The sequence below is a fragment of the Tamandua tetradactyla genome, chromosome 18, assembly GCF_023851605.1.
Source record: "Tamandua tetradactyla isolate mTamTet1 chromosome 18, mTamTet1.pri, whole genome shotgun sequence".
Lineage (NCBI taxonomy): Eukaryota > Metazoa > Chordata > Mammalia > Pilosa > Myrmecophagidae > Tamandua > Tamandua tetradactyla.
Window position 1 is genome coordinate 41,286,977 of NC_135344.1, and position 25,520 is coordinate 41,312,496.

The window sequence follows — 25,520 nt, forward strand, 5'->3', positions numbered from 1 at the left end:
TCTGTACCTCCCCACACCGTTTAGTACAGTGCATGTAAGAATACAGATTGTCCTACTAACTCATTCTATGCAATTTTTTCACTTCTAAAATGTATTTTTAGGTGAATTTGGAAGCAAAGCAATATTTCTTAAATAAATACAGTGAAAGGTTTATCATTTCATAGCACATCAGTAGTCTTAATAGAAGACTATTGGTATGTACTTATTATAAGCAAATGTTGTAGCATGTCAATATATTCAATACAGATTCTCAGATTTATAGATATATTAGTAAAGTTTATAAAGTACACTGCTGCCAAGGAACTTAAGGCACAATACAAAGAACTTCACAAATTTATAATGCTAAATGTTACACATGTAAACAAGGAGGCAACAGAATGAACAAGAAAGGAAACGAATGAACAAGAAAGGAAACAAATAGGACTAAGAAAGTTTAAGACAGAATAATTATATTAATTAACCACAGGTCCTTTAAAGGTCCTTTATTCATCCATGTTACAGGACACAAATGCAATTTTATCTTGCAGGATATGAAGAGTACAGGCTTTAAAACCAGGTTATTTGGGTTCAAATCCTAACTCTTAGCTCCATCAATTATTAGCTGAGTCACTTCACGGGCCCATCTCATAGGGTTGTAGTAAAGACTAAGTAAGGTAATTCATTTAAAAAGTAAGGTTTAGACTTTAGTACCCTAGTATATGATCAAAACTTAAAAAATGTTAACTACTTTTATAGTATTCTCTGATGTTACTTATTACTATTCTATATCTGATATTGAACCTAGTGTCAAATTTTAACCTCACTGTGCTTATTACCATGTTTTATAGTAAAAGCAGTATTTTGTTAACCTTTCTTCTGATTTAACCCAGCTGCTAATCTCCTATTCTTAAAATCAGGATCATTTCACTTCAGTGCTGAAAATATCTACTTTCAACTCTTATCAAATCCATTATAGAAATTTCTACTTTATTGCCCTTATAATACTTTCAATTTAAAACATTCAAAAATTAAAATATCTTTCCACCCTGCACCTTCCAACTGCCATATTTGCTTTTTCAGGGACTCAGGCCTAACTCCTGGGAGTTGTCTCCAAGTCAACTCACTTATACAATCTCCTTTCCTTCTCTGACCAACAACACTGCTCCAGTTCAGACTATTTCATCTCTAGAAGGGTACATGAGCCTCCTTTTTATGTCATTTTATTGTTTCTCAACTCAGCCACAATCCACCCTGGATCATCTTCCTTAAAACATCAGTTGTGAAGACACTATCTTCAGGGGTTTCCAGTGAAATCCACTTCCAAGCATAGAATTCAAGTCTCACCAAAATCTGACCCCTTCTTTCTATTTTATAACCATTCATCCAAACCTGTCTGTTCCCTGACCCCAACAGTGCCTTTATTCATTCTTTTCTTCCCATGAAAATAATCTCCAAGTAAAAAACATCAAAGTCCGCTCAAACTTTAATGCCAATGTTCCTTCTGTGAAACCTCCCTCATAGCACACTGACCTTGTCTTCTTTCACATTTATAATACACCCATTATCTATGTTTATTAAGATAGTGACCTTTAATCAGTCACAATCCTATATTCCCACATTTTAATTTTGTGTAAATATTCTTTCCATAAAAGGATTTTAATTTATATGAGGACCGGTATCTCATACCTCAGACTTCCAGAGCCCTGTAGGCTCAAAGGCCAAGAACTGACAATAAATGCTTGCTGAACTAAGTTTATCTCTGCTATGGTTCACCACCAACTTCTTGTTAGGAAATAAACATGACGGTTGTCCTGATGTCACTGTCACAGTAGCTTCTTCAGAAGCAGTCTCATAAGAACATTTAATGAATCACTATTACCCTACCAGACAAGACTTCCTATTGCTTTTTATTCCCCAAAATAATCAAAGACACAGAAATAATATAATGATTATTGTTAATTAATACCTTTATAAAAGAAAAGCCACTTAGCATGTTAAAAACTAGTTTAAAATAATTAACAACACTCGTATTTTGGGCTCCACAGAAATGAATCTCTACCTACCTACTGGGGTCTACAAATTGAAAAATATTTCATAAATATAACTGGTTTGGGTAAGCAAAGGGATTACTGTGAATTTTTGAGGTGTGACATCAAGCCCAGGCTATAGGGCTTCATCCAAAATATTTGTTAGGTCATTTAAAAAAATAGGTGGGAAAGTCAAATTTAATTAAAAAACAAAGTAAGTTTTACTTTATAAGAACCAATTTCCACCATTTTGTTTTCTGAGCACTACCTTTTCTGTAGGAAATCTTTTGATCCTTATGGCCCCAACTGCCAAATAACCTAAAGCATAGTTTCTGAGAACCTGATACTGAAAGGGCTTCTTTGTATAAATAAATTTAGGTGGTGAGGATACAGGAATATTTATTTTTCATAAAATTCATTTTAAATTATTACAAGGGTAAAATGTGGCTGTGTGAATAATACCTCTGGTCACTTCATTGACAATATATATTTGGTTTACTCGGGTGCTTCCTAAACATTAAAAAATATCATTCTCTCTACTCTAGTGATCATATGAATTCTGTAATATGCTCTGAGAATTGAAGTTTCATCACCCACCTTTTCAAAACTTGAAATCAACTGGTTAAATGAAACTTGCCACACACTTTATATCATCTGAGCATTTTATTTCTTTTGCACATATCTAAAAGTAATTGACTTTGAGTGGGAAGTGACTACTTATTTAAACAAATGATTTTTCTCGCATGCCTTTCTAAGGGAGTTCTACTCTGTAAATCTATTCTATGCTACTTGAATCTATACATTCTAATATGTTTAATTTAATATCTTGCCATGTATTTTAGATGACACTGTGCTGCATTCAAGATGCAATTTCTGTGACCAAAGTTATTCTTCATTTAACCAGTGTCATGATATTAACTCAATCTTTCTATGAAACACAAAATCACAAACCTGTGTTTCTGTTGATGAATATCTCCTTTTGTTCACTTAAAAATAAAGTTAAAATTCCTCATTTATATTTTGAATATAAAGGTGAATAAATATGATTTATCTACAAAGAATTTCCCAAGGTATCAAGAAATGATCAAGAAGAAAAGCTTAAGATGAGCTATAAATGGATTAAAATTTAGAAACTAAAATATTGGTTCAGTAAAAGAAAAAAATCTCATAATGAGATTCTAAAGTATACTTATTCATTCATTCATCCTCACGTAATTGTAAGAGCTTCCAGACAGATGATTCATTTTTCCTGATGCTCCTGCTCTGCCCCCAATGCATTTCAAAATTCCTACTTTGGCAGGTACATGATTCTGCAAATATTTTCTCTACAATCCTTTTTTCTATGTCTTCACTGACCCATGTCTTCTAACTCATAAATGTGAACCTATCAAAAGGCAGCATTTGCACTTCGTGATTCTGCACAGGTCCCTTAACCTCTTTAAAGCTGTTGTTTTATCATCTGACAATATAAACCCTGTGGGGCTGTTGTAGAACTTAAAAGATTCTTGACACACAGTAGTTGTTCGATAAATGGTTATTTTTATTCTACTTTAAGAGCTAATTGTTGGCTCTCTGATCCAAGACTATTTTAAGCATCCAAAGAAATGTAAAGTCCACTATCATTTAATAACCTTATATTCAATATGAGGAAACTGAAGCTTAAAGTTGAAGTTAAGCTTATTAGTGGCAAGAAGACTTACCAGGTCTTCAATTCAAGTCTAGTGCTAATTCACCACAATTCTCTCTCCAGAAACTTTACCCTTTCCATAGTTTCACTGCAGAAAGCAAATGGCTAATTTTGACCTAGTCTCCATACTGCCTGCATGTCACTCCATCAACTCAAATTCTACATTTCAAATTAGATTTCTTCATACTTTCCCTCTAGTAGATTTGTACTTTTTCCCATAATGCAAATTTTTACCTAATCACCCAGATTCAACGAGGTTATAGGAATGAAAACAAAAGAAACCAACTACTATGCACCAGGTACTCTAGAGGCCAGGTTATTAACCTCTATTATCTTACCCATGAATGGGGGTTGTCTCCATTAGACAAATGAGGAAACCAAGCTTCCAAAGACTGAATAACTTGTATCACCCCTACCTACTAAGTATAAATGGTTGTGCCAGAAATTGAATCCAAGGAACCCACAATGCTGCCCCCAAAATGTGAATCCTTCATCTTTATCACCTTTCACTTCTTTTCATCATATCTATCATCTGCCTTGAAATTACTGTCTAACCATTAATAGCCCATTACTCCTACTAGGACAATATTAATTGGCATCTAAATGATACTTAATTGCTGCTGTATCTGTCCATTCATCCTTGAGACATTATTGCCAAGAAAATATTTTTGAAATATTCCTGACATCTTGCCATTCCTTTGCCTAAACCTTGAAGCATACATAAAGTATGAAGTGTAACTACTTTAGCCCAGCATTCTTGGCACCTTACAATATGTACCAGTTTAATACCATTACTCTCCTACACAAGACCAGTGGAATGCCAAGTAGGTTGTATGTTAAGCAAAACAACCCACTGACTGCTAAGATAAAATGTGATTTCCTAGTAGCATTTACATATTCATTTTTAAAAAGTAATTATTAATTAAACTTTAAAAATGCATTATCACCTTGCCTTGAACTGTACATCAGCATGATGAATCACATACAGTAATATTTCACAAGGGGTTTTCACAAACCAAGTAGTTGACAATGTGCTTGTTTTCAGCACACTATAATAAATTATAGTTTAAAGTGTTCAACTAAGCTAATCTACTTTTACTGAAGTAACTCACCAAATGGACAAAGGGCTAAAAAGAGTCCTAGAAAGAAATCACAGAGGGAAGATAATACTAATAATGCAAGTGCAAGCAAATAATAAGACAATGAAAGAGCTGACATTTCCATTACTAATGTGAATTGATCTTATACTATATATTTAACTGGAGCCTTTAAGTTAAAGAGTACCATTTTAACAATGAGTGAGAGCATTTTTCAAAAGGATGCTTGGAAATACTGGTTGAAAACAATCTAAGCATATCAATCATAAAATACAAATCTATACACTTTGAAAAAAAAGAAACCTGGAATGAACTTTCTGTTTAAAAATCTTCTAATTGAAGTGTTTCAATGGATCTTAAAATTATTTTTAAACATATAAATGTTAAACATATAAATGCATTCTCTTCCAATTAGTTTGAAAAACCCTAATTGACATTAAGAAATATGGAAATTTGCTAAAAAACTTTCAACAGAAATCTTTGTGTAACTGATGGCTAAATAAATGATCGTGATGACACACTAACAACAGTCATGGATACAGTTCGTTCATTTGTATCTATACAGCTTTGTAAGTTATTGATTTCAGCTGTAACTACTACTACAAAAGCCAAGCATCTTTAAAGGCTGTTGCTTTTTTCTTTCTGTGCTTTGTATATATGTTATATTGTAGGAGTTAAAAAGGTTAAAAAAAAATTAAAAAAAAAAAAACCAAACAAAAAAACCAAGCATCACAGTAAACTAAACTTCATGCCCAAAGAATAACTATATAACAAGTACAAGTATCAAGCTAAATTTTCAAAGTAAGCATATTCAATCTCTTTGCTCTCATGAACTTACAAGCCCCCAACCATGAATGAGTACCTATTTCCACACAGTCTAACCAAACTGTAGGGCTTATTATCAAAATGTAGGACTATTGCCAATGTGACAAATGAAAAGCAGTCAGTATAGTTTTAGTAAGTACTTTTGAATAATTGAGGTTGAACATCTTATCACATCTCTGAGTAATTTTTCAGTGAACACTTCATTCATAGTCCTTGCCCATTTTCTGTTGGATTGCTAGTCTTTTTCTTACTGATTTTAAGATTAATAAACACACACATAAATGCTCAGTGAATTCAATTTTCTGGCAAAATATGAGAAATTGTATTCATAGTATGTATCTTTAATGCTAAAAGCAACCTTGTTATTTTTCTTTTAAAGGCAGCAGAGATGTTAGTAAAGTAAAACTCAAGTCCCCTACTTCACTCTTCCACAAACGACAACAACTGTTAACTACTATGTGTATACCTTCATATTTTTTTTAACGGAGTATCATATATATGGCTCTGAAACTTTTAAAATTTACTGTAACTTTATAGTTCCATGTCACTTTAACCTCAGTCTTGATCGTTACTAAAATTTGTAGATAAATTTGATAGACAAAAATATTCAAGAAACTCACTTTCTCTTGATTCGTAAGATAATATCTAAACTTCCAAACAAGATCTTGTTCTTCATATGTAAGTTGCTTGGTTGGTGGATAACTCACAATAATCTACAACAAAGAAGGAAAAGAACTATTTTGCCAAATATATACTTTCTATGTATTTTCATTTCATTTATTTTTCATTTATTTAAATGTTTATATAATAGAACTATTACATAAGCAGGAGAATGTACAGAAAGCCAAATAAGATTCGTACATATTAATCCAAGAAGGATACTATTATGCAATAAGGGAGAGAAAAGGATGAGAAAGGCACAATCAATATATAAGTCTATAACTACAAGAGCTCACTTAAATCTACCAAGAGCAGCAACAACAACAAAACCAAAATAGTGAAAGCCCACAAAAAACGAGGAAAAAAACCAAACAGATGAACTCTACTCTCATCAAATCAAAGCACACAACAATGTCTGTATACATATCAGATAATGAAACTTAAGGCCTGTTCTAAGTACTCTTTATCAAGAAAATATCAGTAAATGCCTCAAGACTAAAATATTTACAAAAAGTCCCTTCAAACAATAAAACCACAGAAATGTAAAATTATGTATATGACTTAGGGTTCATTAACTTGAAAAAACTATGCATCTCAATCAGTTTTAAGTGAAGTAGTATCAAATCTGTTGCAACCAAAATACCGATTATTTTTAATATTAGTATCTTCTAAATTCTCTTACATTTAGCTGATCTCTTGTGGCTGCATTGGGTTTGAGATCGTGGTCAGAAGGTCCACTTCTTAAACTCCGGGCAAGTTTGTGGTGCTTGCTCTCAACTAAATTCTCCTATAAATTTATTTTAAAATATTAATCTGCAATATAAACTTCAACCAAAGGAAATTTGAATAGCCAGTTAGAAATAGAAAAGGTAACAGTTTCTTACACTTAAGACCATTTTATAAAATTTAACGTTTTATTAATATTACAACTTTACTCCCCAATGTATTTCTTAAATAGTTTGTTTGTCTCCCAGTGCTCCCCTATAGGATCATCAACGTAATGATTTCATCCAGCATTTAAGCATAGCTTATGTTCCACTACTACCATAGTATGTTCATGCCTGGATTCCAACTTCTTAAAACATCTATCCCTCACTTTCCACCTATTCAAGGTTTTTCACACTTTTTTTAAATTCAGCTATCACCATCATTCTAAAATGTTCCCTGACAACCCAGATTAGAGTATGCTCTCCTTTTCTGAGCTATTAGAGACCTCAGCAGTTACATAAATTGTCAATTACTAAGGGCAGAGACAATGATCATTATGCTTTCATGTACAGATATTAACCCATGGTCAAAATAATTATATTTGAACATCCTGTCAGACGCTAAAGGGACTTTTTGTACTTTTTACTGGGGGGGGGGGGGGGTCAAGGCATGTGTGAATTGTCTGTTCATGTCTTTATCCTAATTTTTGCTATTTTTAAAAAGAATTATTTATATATTATATACTTTGGCCCTTTGTCTATGATGGATGTAGCAAACATTTTCTCCGAGTATGCCAAATGTCTCTTGACTCTTTGATTATAGGCTTTTTGCCATGCAAGTTTCCTTTTTTTATATAGTCATATTTATCGATCTTCTCATTTGCTGCCACTAGTTTTAAGTTATAATTAGAAAAACTGACAGTAAAGTACTAGTATGATTTCATTTAACACTTAGACCCCTAATCCACTGGAGTTTTTATTTTTACATATGATTTTGAATTATGGATGTAATATTACCTTTATCCAAATGGCTAACACTTGCCCCAGCACAATGCCACAGTGATGAAATACCAACTTTGTTATACATTAAACTTGCACACATACTTAGGTCTATTTTTGGGCTTTATACTTTTTTTCTACTGGTCTATTTGTATATGCATATGCCAGTACCACACTCTTATACACTCTTATAGTTATATAGGTTTTATAGTCTGTTTTATTTCCTAATACAATGGTATAGCAGCTCAGTACCATCCAAAATTTCCTTGTTGAAATATGTTTCTCCATTTAGTAAATAATCATGGCTATAAGCTGAAGTGAATTTTTTTAGCACAGGAGCCAAGGGGGGTGGTTTGCTTTTTTTTAAATCTTTTGTTTTATGCTCACTTGCTTTCATTTAAAAGTAAAAATGCTTATCAGAACTCTAGTTGCTTTTTTAAAATTACAATATCTAGAATACTAAAGCTAAAATTACTGATGCCCACTTTCTTTAGAAAAGAATACCAAAAAATAATGTTCATCCCATTTACCTGATATTTTGGCAGGAGTCACACACCTAACATTTCAATATGACAAAACTTTGATTACTTCTGGCCATTCTGAATGTAACTATACTAAAATAGTACATCATTGTGTGCTCTGAATATCCAGAATGCAACATATAATTTGATTTTATAATTAAAATTCAGATACAGATATGTATTATCTGTATCTTACTATGTTATGGCAGTATTTAGGGTATTTGTTCTTAAATTTCTAGATTCTCAAAGAACTTTCTTTGTAACCTCTACTCCATTGACGTTAAGTCCTCAGCCATTACTATCTCCTTTACTGACCAGTATTTACAGTGAACATCATCATGTTATCATCTTCTAATTATTTACTGTGGACAACATGGTATCATCTTCTAATGTGCTGCACTTAGCCTACTTTGGTCTAATTAGGAAGGTAACTAATTTAATGAGAATAAACGGGATCAGAGTAATGTATACATGTTATAAATGTGAGTAGCATGGAACTATCTAATTCTTAAGTCATCTACTTAAACCTATGCTGAAAAACAGGAATTCTTCTTACTCTTTCATATCTCTAAGAGAGAGCTATCAGCTCAAACATTGGTTAACAGATATCTCACTATCACCCAAGTGACCATATTATAAATTCAGTATCTTCTAGTAGCTACACATAGCTATCTTCTTTATTTTGCAACAAAACCGGTATCCCCCAAATTTTCTTCCATTGATCCTAGTGTCTCTCTGCAGTGTATTAAGTGGACTTAAGCAGAAATAGTGCAGAAGGAAAAATACATTCATAAGAAAACTGCACAATCAATAACTCACCATAGACATCTGAGGGTCAGGAACCTTGACAAACTCGAAGCTTGTTAAAATTGGAGATGACTCATCACCATCCTGAATTACAGTGCAGTAAGTTAAAAAAAAAAAAAAGGAAAATTTAACCAAAAGTCAACAAATAATACATGATGTTATGTTACAATATATACTAATTATATTTAATTAACCCTTTATTAATTCCTATTGCCATTTTTTAAAATGCATATCCATATTTTACTCCTTTGATTGCTGAGGAAATATTCTGGGAAAAACTAAGTATAGCAATAGAATTTGTATTACAGTTTTCAGAGCTATGAAGTCTATAGAAATTAAATTGCTCTTGGTTAGTTTTTTATTTGAAAATTTGTTCATGTGACAGTACGGCAAAAATAAATACGTCCATTCAAATTTTAGAGCAAAAAACAGCACAATTAAAATATGACATAATAGATATATCATTTGCAAAAACTGCTAAATAGATGTTTATAACATTTCATGAGTTTCTATTCAAAGTGTAGGGTTAATGTTACTCAAATTTATACACAGCTAGAGAGGCTCAGCAGCACTGATTTTCAGAGGGACATCTACTCAGCACAAAGCAAACTAGAATTAAACTTGAAATAAAGCTGTCTCATTTTGGTGGTATTATCATTTCTGAAGAATTTTGACTTTTTATGTTTTATCCAATTCAGGCAAAAAAGTAACAGAGCATAATAAATATCACTACCTTACATACTAGGCAAGACTAAACTAAGGTCAGAATTCATTTCCTCAAAATTGTATGCCTAGCATTAAGCTTTTTTGTCAATTTCCAAATGTAAATATATTTTCAATTTTAGGTAGCTACAGAAAAATCAGGAGAGAATGAAAAGGAAGGAGCGCTGTGACTTTAGTTCAATAACTGAGTTTTACAGAAAACCACAAATTTCCACAGTCGTCGTTTAACAGGCTGGTTCTTAGTCACAACACCAAAAGACCATATTTATCAGCCCAACTGTGACAAGTAATCTTCACTAAGGCTATCTGTCACAAAAGATAGGTGACAAAGTCTGTTTCCATTAGATTCAAAATACTGGCCTCACAATCTGTACACTAAGTGGAAATATGACAAGGTTGGGAGACAGACACTAATTTATTAGCAATTTTCAGGAAGCAGTAGAAAGGGGTCAAGAACCTTTTCACAAATACTTGAAATTCTTCTAATTCTATTGTTATTACTTCATCTATTATCAAAGCTGTTTTTCCAAAGATCCTTCACATCTCCACTGTTTGAATGTACCATCACCATTAGAAATATTTCTGCAATATGAAATATTTTAATGAAACTGTATTCAATATAAAAGAAAAATGTAATTTTATTAAAATATATTTTTATAACTGAAACAAGTTAACTGTTACAGTTAACTATTCCTAACCTTTCACTAAAGGGAAAGGTATACATACTAAAGGAAAAATGTGCATATTGGACTTGAAAAAAAACCACAACAATGGTCATATTTAACAGCAAACCCTAAACCTACATTATGAAAACATGTTTAAAACAGTTCTTAAAAGATATAATAGCATACATTTTAAAATTCATTTTTGACAGCTTTGACAAATAACATTAAAGAGAAAATGTAATTTTAAAGTGCTGCATCTCATAAGGAAATATAATGCATATAATATCAGCTATATCTTAGGATCTATATTATCCCATAATCAAAAATCCTTCCCTGTTTGCACTGACTTAGATTCTTATCTATCATTTCCACAGTAACAGAAGGTACCCACCCTGTTCATGTGGTTTTCAAACCAAACATTCAATTATTTTTGTAGTACTTAAATGAATCTCCTTCACTGTGTTTTTAAGGCACAATATTTTTCAAGCAGCTATATACCAAACAGAGAAGTACTTTCTTTTGCATAATGAGCAGAGTAGAGCAAATCCATAACTGTGTTCTTCGTATTACTCAGCGTAATAACACGATTTTCTCAATTTTGTATCTATTTGTATATATTATGTAAATAACGCACACTCAGGAAGTCTTTCATAAGCATACTAAGTATACTAAACAGTAATACAAATTCTACTGTAATACAATATTGTAATACAATAGAATTTGCAATCTAATACAATAGAACTTGTATTACAGTTTAGTATGCACTGTATATCACATACATACTCAACATATAACCTTTTAATAGTTTATCACTTCAAAAGGATTTCTTTTTATTTTTCAAATAAATATAATTGTTAATAAAGCTATTAATTTAGTGCACTACATGCCAATATGCAGAACAAGTAATTGAAAAGTTTTTAATCACTTGGATGCTTATTGAATTCTGTAACCCAGAACTGCATTACATGAATGATTGGCTTTTGTAATCCTGTTGTAGCTGTATGATTTGATTTGTGTATACATAAACAGCTGCTGCTGACAGATGTCTGCTGCCATCCTACAACCAAATAATTCATCTCAGCAGGAACACTAGAATTTTTTTTAATGTTCTCCCTCCCCTCTACTTTAGAGACCATAAACAGTTCCAAGGCAAATACCTTTTCATAATAAACAATACCATACTCCTTATCATCACACTTGACACACTGAAACTCAACCATCAAGTACATAAAATTAGAACTTCGTTTTTCACTCTAAAAAGAAAAAGAGAAATTTTTATGAAAAAAGTCATCTTCAACTTTCTCTTAAAAGATTAGTAGTTAGCTTTTTTCCACAATTCAGTATTACATTTATTATCAAGTACAACTTACAATATAATTTTTAATTTCTACTATTTAAATTCATCACTGATGTTTTATTCAACAGTCTTTACCATTCACTTATAATTCCCTTCTTACACATAAATTAACATTTTTTGCTTATATGGTAGTTTGGATCTTAAGATATGAAATCTTGAAGGTATTTATACATATAATATATATATATGAGGGAAAAAATTTATTTAAAAAAATAAAGATGTTTTGTATTTCTAAAAATTTTAAGTAAAAATCAGTTTACCCTTGAATTGTATGACCAAAACCTCCTACAAACATTAAATAAAGTACCACAAAAATTAAAAGTAAAACTAAGTGTAACTAAGGACAGACAGAAAGAGCTTAACAGACATAACCTTTATAAGTTTTCACAACTTGTGGATTTGTAACACTTGCCCATTTGTAAATTTTAATCAGTACACTCTGATAACATTGTACTGGTGACCAATTATTCCTTCTCCCAACATGAAAAATGTTGATTCTTTGTGTAAATCTATCCCCTTTAAAAAAGCATACACCTGTGGTGATGATGAAGTGAACATGAAATCAAATCTAAAAGGGTTATTAATCTTAACCCAAAACAGCTGTAGAAATGGCTTTAATCTATATGCATAAAATCATAAAGGTCTGAAGAGGTCATTTAAAATGTTCAACTTTATGAAGCATACTATAATCTATTGTGGTATGGTAATAGTCTTATCTTTTAAAGAGCTGAGGGTGGGAGAAGTGGTAGTAGGGGATGGGGTGGGGTGACAGAAAGCTGGGCAAAGTAAGCCACAAAATTATATTTTCTACTACCCATGAGCACCCAAGTTGAAAAATACAAGTAAACATTTTGACCAAACATCTTTACAATGTGTTTTGATGATTAGGCTTTGTGTCAACTTTGCCAACTAATGGTGCCCAGTTGTCTAGTCAAGCAAGCACTGGCTTACCCAGTTACTGTAAGGACATTTCATAGACATGAATCATCAGTAAGTTGATTGCATCTATGACTGAATACATCTACAATCAACTAAGGAGGGTGTCTTCAGCAATGAGACATGTAATTCAATCAGTTTAAAGGTTTTAAAGGAGAAGTCAGAAGAGAGAATCTCTCTACTTTGGCCAGTCAGCCTCTCCTGGGGAATTCATTAAAGACATTCATCAGAGTTGCCAGCTTGTGGCATGCCCTAGGCAATTTGTACTCAGGCATCCCTACACTTGCATGAGATACTTTCATAAGATCTCATACTCACAGACTATCTCCTATTGTTCTGTTTCCTTAGAGAATCCTAATACAATGTGATCAGCAGACAAATTGAAAAGTAAAATTTTCTTCTATTTTGAGTATACATGAACGCCTTATGAACAAATTTAGAAAGATACTCAATATTAATATGAATATAAATTTTGCTAAACACCATTATATTTATTTTAAAAAGAACAATGCTAAAATCTAACTTTTACAAGGGTTCATTGTAAAATTAAGTCTCTCTCTTTCCGCCTGCTAAAAACTGTTCAGGTAAAACATAATTAAGTCAGTTGTGCCTTGTGGTAGTCATTATAAGCTAGATTATTATAAAATTGATATTTTTATTCCGATTCTGATTAATGCAATTGTTATTTCTGATCCTCTATACAGAATATTAGGCCAAACATCTGTTTTTTTTGTTATTCAAGAGCAAATACATAAGGGAGCAAATTGTTTAAAATAACTTTTGGAAACATGACCTGCTGAAACCCATGTGGTAATTAAACATTCTGGCTCAATAGACAGGGTCAAGAAACAAATTATTCGAACCATGCAAATTTATTATGGGTACAGATTCCTATATGTAGTACCTAAGACAAACAGTATCTTAACTGGTAGAGGACATGCCAAGGAGGAATTAAGGTAATAAGTGAAGAGGTAGAACTGTGCTTATGGAAGATTTATCCAATAATGACTTGAACTTGAAAAGGTACTACCATCTCAAGAAAGCGGCAGACAGAGAGCGAGAGGGAAGAAACAAATGAGGCATCAAGCTAACACAAGCTTTGCCTATATGGTATTTAGCACACTTACGATATCCCCACTACTACTTTATGGCTCAACTTTGCATTTAAATATTTAAAAAGCAGATATCCCAAATTTTCCACTTATTAGGCTAAAACTCAACACTACAGGTCAACCTTGATAACCCTAAATTTGCGAGCTATTTGGCAATAAGTAATTCTTATCAAAAAAGAGTTGAGTTAGAAATTTAGGGAAAATATTTTGAATCAAGAGGGATAAAACCTACCTCATTTATCATTTCTATTTCTCTAAATGTCAATCTATCCAGCCAATCCACTTTCACCATATGTCCTTGTCGATGAGCCTTGGTGAGCTGCAGAATAAATACAATGCAGAAAATTTTAACAGAGAACCAACAGAAAGGAGAATGAAGAATAGTAATGCCAATTTCATATTGGCACCACTCCTATGTACAACAGAAACCATACACAACCAAAAAGAGACAAGAAAACAGTAAAAAACAATTTTTTAAACAGACCCATACTTTGCTATCTAAACATGCTAAAGAATAAAGATTTTTTGAAAGTTTCTTCATGTTCTATATACCTTGTATTTTAACTATTACAAAGGGAGGGACTTATGATTAAGACTAGTTCCTTGACTGGGAAATAAAACTCCCTTTTCTTTCTTCTTCCCATTTTTAATCTAACAAATATGAAAAACAATAGATTGTTACAGACTGAATGGCATTTCTCTCGGATCTGTAAAAGGGACACTCATCACAGCTATGTGGTTATACTATTTCAGAAATGAAAATACTGACTTCATCTAATGAGCCTTGGTGAAGGTCTGAAAATAATTGTAATGTAAAAATAATATCAACATAGCTTTCTTCCAAATAATACATTTCATTTAACCTGAGGAAATCTCTAAACATAAACTGATAAAGATACCATTAAGTGCTTAGTATAATCCCTCACATAAAGCAGGGATTAAACATCTTGCTGCCTTTAGTAGAACATTACACAAATATGTGAGTAAGATAGAAACAGAACAACAAACAATCAACAGGAAACCAAAAGAGGATCAGGCAAAGTTTATTATAAAGGAAAGATTAGGAGCCAGAAGCCCTGAGTTCCAACTCTAGCACTTCATTCTCCAACTCTATCATTTTTTGTACCCACATCTAAAAAATTCGAAGTATTAACTTCTATTCCTAATGCCCAAATTCAAATAATTAGATAATGGATACAAAACATGGCAGGTAGTATTATTTCATATATGTTCCAAACTGGTTTCTAAAAGGTCAGATGACATCAGTAAGATGTGTTTACATACTTCCTAGACCATATACAACAAGAAGGGAAAGACAGAAAAAACACTTATTTATAACTCACGCTGGTCATAACCACACTATGAAGTAGAAAATTTGACTTCAGTTTGTAGGTAATTATAAACTACTACAATGAAGTGGCAGAGCTAGGATTTAAACCCCATGTCTATATGGTTCCAAGGCTCATGCTTCTTCTGTAGTCTTTGCTATCCTCTCTCTATTGCTGCACTATTACTGAGATTTTGGTTCAACTAATTTCTGTAATTTATTGAACTGTGGTTTCATATTTATGACACAGTAGTAGATTCCTTACTGGTTTTCTCTGAGGAAATAACTGACAATAGCAAATTAAGATACAGGACAATGTAGTTTTGTTTGCTCTCCTACTAAATCATCTGGATTCTCCTACTAAATCATCTGGACAAATTTGCTGAAGGCATTTTCACTAGCTCTAGAATTTTTGTTGTGATTATATATTACTTCATATTGTATATGCCTTAGCGTTCCTATTTGAATACCAAACATGGTCTTTCTCAATCCTATGTTGTAAAGAGTTACAACAAAAATAGCAGTGCCATAAATTGTTAAAGCCACTTTGTAGGACAAGTTTAAATTATTCTAGCAACATTCAAATTTGTGTACCATTAACTGCAACACCAAAAGATTCAACATAACACAATGTAAATGTCCATCAACAGTGGGAACTGTTAAATAAACTATAGTACACACAAACACACATTATGAAATCCTGTGTTTGATCCTGTGTTTAGGATCAAAAAGACTGAGGAAAATCTGTATGTACTGCAGGGCAACGAATCATGTACCTCACAAAAGACATGTTCAAGTCTTAATAATTGGCATTTCTGTGGGTATGAACCCATTTGTAAATAGGACCTTTGAATATGCTATGATTATTAAGGTATATACTTATTTATGACTAGGATTTTCAAAGATCTTATTTAGATAAGGCCAAAGTGAATCAAGTAGGCCTTAAATCATTATGACTGGATATTGTTATAAAGACAGAAAACCTGCACAGACAACTGAGTAGGAAAAAAAGACTGACTTCATGGCCAGAAGGAGAACCCATGTGACAGAGGCAGATATGCCAGCCATGGAAACCCAAGAAATTATGGCAAGTCAGCAATAGAAAACTACAGACTCCAGGAGAAAGCTTGGCTTGTTGAAGCCTTACTTTCTGACTTCCAGGCTCCAAAACCATGAGAAAGTACATTCCTGTCACTTAAGCCAATAAGCTGTGTTTTACGTCATAGCAGCCCTGGCAAACTAAGACCGTGCCCTTATAAAGAAAAATCTTTAACATACTGTTGAGAGAGGTACCATGTATGCTATGATGACTATTTTTTTTAACGGTGCTTTGTCAGGAAGCAAAACAAGAAATTAATAGAATGATGACCCCTGACTTTTTGTGTAGGCTAATAACCTAACTAATTGGATATTGGTGATTTCTAGAGGATTTAATCTCATAGCCAAAATCCCTAAAGGATAGCCCTTCAATGAACCAGCTTGCAGCCTAAAATGGAATGGAGAGCAACACATCCTTGCTGTGTCTAAGCTGGAGGCCAGATTCTCCCAGCACTTTTCTGCAGGCTGTTTGGCTGGTCTTCAGAGTATGAAATTTCAGAGATAACCAGCTATGATAACATTCTGTTTATATACTTGTCTCCTGTGCCAGACTTCGAGCCTGAGAGCAGAAATTCTACACATGTTCCTGCTTGACTTAGTTTTATACTTTTTACAGAACTGGAAAGTTACCACTTAAATTAGCTTCTAAACATGTGTATTATTTATCTATTACTACCTAACACAACCAATCCCAAAACTCTCATTGGCTTAAAATAGTATTCATTTTACTATTTGTCATAATATTTCTTGAGAGTCAACTGGATTTTTTTTTAATTGGTCTCAATTAGAGTTATGCATGAGACTCTACTCATTTGGTGGCTGGAACTTAAACATCCAAGATGGCTTATACCTCTGTAGGAAAGGTGGGCTCAGTTAGGATATCAGAGTGGTAGAACTTTTCTCTTTGCCCGTGCAGTATCAGTGCCTCTCCATTTCCAGATGATCTTTCAACAAGGTCACTCCAATAGGGTAGCAAGTCTTCTTAGATGGTGGCTAAGCACTCCTCAAAGTGCAGAAACAAAAGCTGTGACACCATCTTAAGGTTTAGGCTTAGAACAGGCACAACATTACTTATGCTGCACTATATTAGTTAAAACAAGTTACAGGACCAGCAAGATCAGTGTGAAAGGGTGTGAATAAAAGGAAGCATGCTTTATTGGGGGCCATCTTTGAAGACTAACCAGCACAGCATTATTTAGCAAATAATATAATTAATTGTTCAAATGCATAGTGGGAAGGGAAGAGAGTCTGGAGGTGTAAAGCCAGCCCCTGGTTGGACTTAAAAGAGCATGATCAGCCACTACCTTCCTCTGTGTCACTTCAACCACTCAAGTTCTTTCAGTTCATCAAATCATAAGGCTTTTCTCCTTTAAAGTTTTTTTCTTAATATTTTATAAAATGATAAGACGTTATGCAAGTTGTAAGCAACTGTTAAAATCAGCCAATAGCCTATGTCATTACATCACTTGTAGGTGCTGATAACAATGTATGTATATACTATATTTTAAAACTTCAACTCCTATGTGAGATCAAAGGAAAACATGTATATTTGGTACAAAATTCATATTTTTGGTACCACATTATCTAATTTAACTTGTATGGTTAGTTTATTCAAACATCATAGTTACATAAAACCTTGAAGAGGAGTGGGATCTTGTTAGTTTGGACAGGTTAGTGTGATACCATGAAACATCCCAGAGTAATGTGAGCAGAGAATAAAAAAGTATTTGCAAAGTTCCCTTGGGGGACTGGGGACTAAGGAGAAAATATTAAACTTCCCCATCTGGGGGATTTCTGATATTGTCACAAGCACTGGGGACAACTAATTCAATAGGCTGAGCCCTCAATCTTGGAGCTTGCCCCTATGAAACTTATTCCTGCAAAGGAGAAGCTAAGCCTACTTATAATTATGGCTAAGAGTCACCCCCAGGGAGTCTCTTTTGTTGCTCAGATATGGCCTCTCTCTTAAAGTCAACTCAACAGGTGAACAGACTGCCCCAGCTGCCTACATGAGACATTACTTCCAGGGGGGTAAGTGTCCTTGGCAATGTGGGATATGAAGCTGAAACTTGGCATTTTGAGATTGAGAAAGCCTTCTTAACTAAATAGAAAAAGAGAGAAATGACACGAAATAAAGTTTCAGTGGCTGAGAAATCTCAAGCAGAGTTGAGAGGTTATCCTGGAGGTTATCCTTATGCATTATATATATATATAGATATTCTTTTTTAGCTTATGGTGTATTGCAGTGGCTACAGGGAGATACCTGAAACTGTTGAACTGTATTCCAAAGCCTTGATTCTTGAAGATGACTATATAACTATATAATTTTTACAACATGACTGTGTGATTGTGAAAACCTTGTGGCTGATGCTACCTTCATCCAGCGTATGCACAGATGGACAAAAATAAATAAATAACGGGGGTGTTAAGGGGTGAAAAAAAATGGGTAAATTGCAATACCAGAGGACAATGTGAGGGAGTCGTTAGGGATATGGGATGTATGTTTTATTTTCTTTTAATTTCTTTTTCTGGTGTGATGCAAATGTTCTAAAAATGATCGCAGAGATGAATACACATCTATGTGATGGTACTGTGAGCCACTGATTGTATACTTGGATGGACTATATGGGGCATGAATCTATCCATATCTATCTATATCTATATATTATATAGATATAATCAATGATGTACACAAATTTGAGTAATTCACACCAGTCCAAAGCAGCTCCTAATTAGCCCCAGTCTGGGAACTTCTATAGACACTCAGGAACAAAGATGACCTTTGAATCACAAGTAAGAGTACTAACTTACTATATTTTTATTGGCATAATAATGTATATTTCTTTTGGAGTCTGAAATATCATAGCCTAAACCTTTCCAAAGACAAAATCTGTATTTTGTTAAACAGCAGTGGAAAAGCAGCATGATCTATTTTAAAATTGCTTCTAGTAATAATTCTCACTAGGGTACCCAATCTGGGAAAGAGATGGGTCAAGAAATCAGTAAAAGTGTCATTCTTCCTTTTTAAGAAACACAGGTTTCCACAGAGATCTCTATGTCTCTGAAGAGAAGTCCTCTGACAAAAAAATAATGACACAATTACTATGTTTCCCATTCTTATACTTCTCCAAGAAATTAAAAGTGGTTTTAAAAGCTTTTTAAATAAAATGATCCCCAGGAACCAAATATCAACATGCCCGAGGAAATTGCCTGGTGTACTAATAATATATTAATAGATTTAATGGCAGAAAATAAGTATTTAAAATGCTCAAGGAAAATAAATAAATAAATAAATAAATAAAATGCTCAAGGAAAAAACAAAAATAAAAAAAAAAGCAACAACCAAAAGAGAAAAATTTTAAAAGAAAAAAACAAACAATAAAGAATAAAATGATCAGGAACATCTCTCCAAGCAGTATGTGTTCAATATAAATATCAAGGACAGAACTAAAAAAGTATGTCAATTTGCTATATTACATACAGAGTAAGAATCAGAGAAGACAAAGTCTCAAAGTACAGTGTTCTCTGGAAGCAGAGACTTCCGTGATTCCAACTCATAGTTCATTGGCCTGTTCTTAAAAGCTTTTTGAGTGATAAAATCTATCATTAATTCATTCAATTGATGTTTATATTTACTGAAAGGGCTTCTGTATGGAAAAGGGATAAAGCTGATATGTAGCAGGAAAACAAGTGTTTGGAGGGACAGGGATTGGGGAAGAAGGGAGTGACACTGAAAAGGAAGTTGGAGGACAAAAATAATTCCTGTCCTCCAATTTTATAAGAAAGCCTTGAGTACTTTTCTATAGTATTTTGTATTCTCAACATAAATATAAGTTACTTGATTTCTGTTTGAAGTAATAATCTCCCATTCACAAGTTCCCTGCACTTAAAGAACTTGGGGGCAAACCATTCACATAGTTAGTAATAAACATGTAATTACAAACTGAAATAATTATATGAAATTAATGAACAGGTAACTGCGAAAGGAAACATCAGGAAGGGCCCTTCCTATTTAAAAAACCTTCAAAAAAAAGTCTTCAGAAGGCCTCTCATAAAGGTAACTTTTAAGCAGACTTGAAGTATGACTTGAAGGGAGTGATGTACAGTTTCTGTATGCACAGAAACTTACAAGGACACATGAGACAATTCTAACAGTGTTTGGAATGAGAAAACAAAGACAGTTTGTTTGGGGTGGGAACGCCAAGCATACAGGATGAAACTTTCGAGGCAGGGGAAGTTTTTTTGTCAGTATTTCAATGAGCCTGATTGATCTGACTAAGCATTAAAGAGACCAGGTAGTAATTCTCAGTAAATACTTACTATCTAAATCAAGTTCTGTTCAGGATGAGTGTATGTAATCTATACATAAATTGGATGCTAACACTGAGAATTAAACTGGATGTTAACACTCAGAAGCAGCTCTCTCGAGGTATCTCATAATCTAGATTTTTCCTTACAATAGACACTCCAAAGGGAGGAGGAAGGCGTGGAAAGGACTGAAAATTACATTTTCCTATGTTTCGGGTCTGCCCAGGAATCTATAGAGGGGTAAATGGAAAGGGAGATATAAACAAACATACAGACTGACAATGACTCAAAATGAAGCAGGAAAAAGATGATTTATGCTTTACAAATTTGCCTTGACTAGTTTCTTTCATATTCATGTACCGTTATCTTTACAATAGAAAGTAATCAACATGTAATTATCAAGCAGTACCAAATACATGGCCCAAGCTCAAACCAAAGGTATTACGAAAAGTGGATTCATTTTTGTTTCTTTTGTTCACTAAGAAATTCTACTATTCTTTAAGGGATTTAATATCAACTTGTAAAAACAAGATAAATACATAAGACAGACTATACCTGATGAAACAAAAGAATTCAAAGATGTTTCCCAAACTTTAATCCTGACTTTAAGCACTCACATATACCATATCACTAGGTCTGATATCAGGGAACTAGAATATCAGCAAATCAGCCATTTAAAATTAACTCAAAAGAACAATCTTCACTTTTTCTTTCAAGCCAATGGAAAATTTTAAGTGGTTCAAGACTTTATAACTGCACAGATTTGCAAACATTTGAACTAATGCTAAAATGAATTATGGGAAACCCTGCAGCTATTATAAACCTTAGTGTAGAAGTGTCTTAAATGACCTGAAACAATTTTGAGACACTATAAAAAGCAAAAGCAGGGTTCAACAAAACACATGCACAGACACACACAGTATAATCCAACTGGAAAATAAACACATATTCATATACATTTACATATTTCCTCAAAGCATATAAACTAAAAATATTACTAGTTAGGCACAGAGTTGTTAAGGAAACTACGCAGGACAGCAAGTCAAAGCTTAATAGACTTATTGGAGTAAGGAAGCAGGGAGAAGGCAGGTGGGAGAGCGAAAGGGAGAAAGCAGATGGGAGCCTGAACACAGCCTACCAGATGGTGTGTCGACCCCTGATTGGATGGGGACTTAACTTATGATGTGATTGGTTGCTGGGGTTCTGAAATACTGCTCTGTCTCTCAAACATTAGGAGCTGCAAAAGAAGCTGAGAGAAAGAAACTGAGAGGCCTCCAGGGTACAGAGTCCATTTTTATATGTAAAGTTTCTTTTCGGAGACCTGGCATTAACATTGGTCATTTCTGAGTGTGGGGATAGAAGTGATTACTATATTCTTTGTGCTTTGACAATCTCTACCACTGTAGAAGATGTATATTATCTTTATAATAATAAAAAATGAAAGTTATTTTAAAATAATTTTAAAAATAATATTTTTAAAAAGTTAGAATAGCCATAGCCAAAACACCCCTAAAGAGAAGCATAGAAAGATCAAAGGTGATGGTGGAGTCGTAACAAATGAATATGATTGCTGAATCATTAAACTGGTATCTCTTCTACTCTCCAGTATCTTAGAGCAGTGTTCTAGTTTGCTAGCTGCCGGAATGCAATATACCAGAAATGGAATGGCTTTTAAAAGGGGGAATTTAATGAGTTGCTAGTTTACGGTTCTAAGGCCAAGAAAATGTCCCAATTAAAACAAGTCTATGGAAATCTCCAATCAAAGGCATCCAGGGAAAGATACCTTGGTTCAAGAAGGCTGATGAAGTTCAGGGTTTCTCTCTCAAGTGAGAAGGCACATGGTGAACACAGTCAGGGCTTCTCTCTCGGCTGGAAGGGCACATGGCGAATACAGTGTCATCTACTAACTTTCTCTCTTGGCTTCCTATTTCATGAAGCTCCCCAGGAGGCGTTTTCCTTCTTCATCTCCAAAGGTCACTGGTTGGTAGATTCTCTGCTTCTTGGTGTTACAGCATTCTCTGCTCTGAGTCTCTTTCTCCGAAATGGTTCCTCTTTTATAGGACTTCAGAAACTAATCAAGACCCACTCAAATGGGTAGAGACATGTCATCCCCTAATCCAGTTTAACAACCATTCTTAACTAAATCACATTAACCAGGGAGATGATCTCATTACAGTTTTAAATATACAGTACTGAATAGGGATTATTCTACCTTTAAGAAATGAGATTTATATTAAAACATGGCTTTCTTAGGGGGCATATTTCCTTTCAAACCAGCACAAGCAGCTAGAAGTAAAAACCTAAAATCGTGGAATTGTAACCCATGTCAAATTCTGAAATATGTTCTACAACTAATTGTGGTACTGTGCTTTGAAATTTATAGCTCTTTTGTATATCTATTATTTTTCACACAAAAAAAAAAGAGAGAGAAAAGTCAATTGTAGTGATAAAGAAAATATTTAAGCCTTATAGACTCCAATATTCTGGAACAGCTAGAAGGAAAAATCTGAGAGGATCATATGTGTAGCCCATGACAAAATCTGGGATCTGTCCTGTAACTATTTGTTGAAAAGTGCTTTGAAAACTATTGTTTTATTATCTTTGCTTTGTATATATGTTATGCTATACAATAAAAAAGAAAAAATGAAAGTTATTTAAAAATTAACATTGTTTTAAAAATAATGGTCAATTTAGGTTCCAGACAAAATGAACTTTTCTTCCACTGGTCTCAAAGAGCAACCAAAACCATTCCTATCAATCTTAAATAGCATCTTAATGAGATTCTACAAAGGTTCCATGCACTAGGGTGACTGTCCAGAAATCTACAACTTCCAGATAAGTTCCTGGACCAGATAAGCCCTGAAATGCACAGGGGCCAGCCCTTCCAGAACATCAACTAGTTCCATCCCACTATCCCATAAAATTGACAGCCCCTTCCAACATGAAAAGTTAGAATGGGCATAGCCCAAATACCCCTAAAGAGCAGGAGAAAGATCAAACGTAATGGTGGAGTTATACAGAGAAGGTAGGGTCTAACAAATGAGCATGAGTGCTGAATTATTATACTGATATTTCCTTTAGCCTCCAGTATCTTAGAGCAGCTAGAAATATAAAAACCTAAAATTATGTAATTGTAACCCATATCGAACTCTGAAATATTTTCTACTATTGTTGCAATGTACTTGTGCAGCGGGACCGATGGTAAAAAAATTCAGAATGGATAGCACCATAATAACTAACTATAATATACTAATGTTAGAACGCTGAATGAAGCTGAATGTGATAGAGGGAGGAAGCATGGGGGAACAAATGAAATCAGAAGGAAAGACATATGATAAAGACTGAGATGGTACAATGTAGAAATGCCTAGAGTGTATAATGATAGTGACTAAATGTACAAATTTAAAAATGTTTTGCATGAGGAAGAACAAAATGTCAATAATGCAGAGTGTTGAAAATAGATGGTAATTAATATTTTAGAACTTTAACGCATGTGTGAGACTAAAGCAAAAAATATTTATTTGGTACAAAAGTTATATTTTGACTAGTGCACTTCCTAATATAACTTATATGGACAGCTTAATTGAACACTATAAGTACATGGAACCTTGAGTAAGACATGAGATTTTGTAGATTTGTCCAGAGTGATGCCCTGATAAATCCCAGAAGGATTTGAACAGTGAATAAAAAAGTATTTGCAAAGTCCCCTTGGGGAAATGGTGAGAAAGGGGGAAAATTCAACTTCCCCAAGTGGAGAATTCTTGATATTCTCACAAGCAGTAGGGACAACCAAAGCAATAGGCTGAGACCCCAATCTAAGGGTTTGTTCATATGAAACTTAACCCCACAAAGGATAGACGAAGCCTATTTAAAATTAGGCCTAAGAGTCACCTCCAAGAAAACCTCTTTGTTGCTCAGATGTGGCCTCTCTCTCTCAGCCGACACGATAAACAAACTCTCACTGCCCTCCCCCTCTTGACATGGGACACGACTCCCTGGGGTGTGGACCTTCCTGGCAATGTGGGACAGAAATCCTAGAATGAGCTAGAACTCAGCACCAAGGGATTGAGAAAAACTTCTTGACCAAAAGGGGGAAGAGAGAAAGGAGACAAAATAAAGTGTCAATGACTGAGAGATTCCAAACAGAGTCGAGAGGTTATCCTGGAGATTATTCTTACACATAATATAGATATCACCTTTTTTGTTAAGGTGAAACAGAGAGGCTGGAGGGAACTGCCTGAAAAGGTAGAGCTGTGTCCTAGTAGCCATATTTCTTGAAGATGATTGTTTAATGATATAGCTTCCGCAATGTGACTGTGAAACCTTGTCTGATGCTCCGTTTATTGACCTTATCAACAGATGATTAAAGCATATGGATTAAAAAGAAATAAATAATAGGGGGATCAAATGTTAAAATAAATTCAGTAGATTGAAATGCTAGTGATCAAAGAAAGGGAAAGTAAGGAGTATGGTATGTATGAATTTTTTTTTGTTTCTTTTTATTTTTTTCTGAATTGATGCAAATGTTCTAAGAAATGATTATGATGATGAATATACAACTATGTGATAAAAAAGAATGTTTATATTGTATGTTGATTGGATTTATTAATAAAAAATTTTAAAAAAAGACAAACAAAAACAATAGAATCAATAAAACCAAAAGGTGCTTCTTTGAAAAGATCAAT

The 25,520-nt window shown here is 33.6% G+C and overlaps 1 protein-coding gene across 2 annotated transcripts in view; it reads right to left on the reverse strand.

Annotated features, from left to right (window-relative positions):
* The window catches only part of PIK3C3 (phosphatidylinositol 3-kinase catalytic subunit type 3), a 173,477-nt gene that overhangs the window by 98,103 nt on the left and 49,854 nt on the right, over positions 1 to 25,520 (reverse strand). For both annotated transcript variants that reach the window (XM_077135585.1, XM_077135584.1), the window contains exons 5-9: positions 14,335 to 14,421; positions 11,855 to 11,950; positions 9,322 to 9,393; positions 6,958 to 7,062; positions 6,236 to 6,328 (exon numbers count right to left, since the gene is read on the reverse strand). In XM_077135585.1, the coding sequence (XP_076991700.1) occupies positions 6,236 to 6,328; positions 6,958 to 7,062; positions 9,322 to 9,393; positions 11,855 to 11,950; positions 14,335 to 14,421 (453 nt within the window). The remainder of the gene's footprint in view (positions 1 to 6,235; positions 6,329 to 6,957; positions 7,063 to 9,321; positions 9,394 to 11,854; positions 11,951 to 14,334; positions 14,422 to 25,520) is intronic.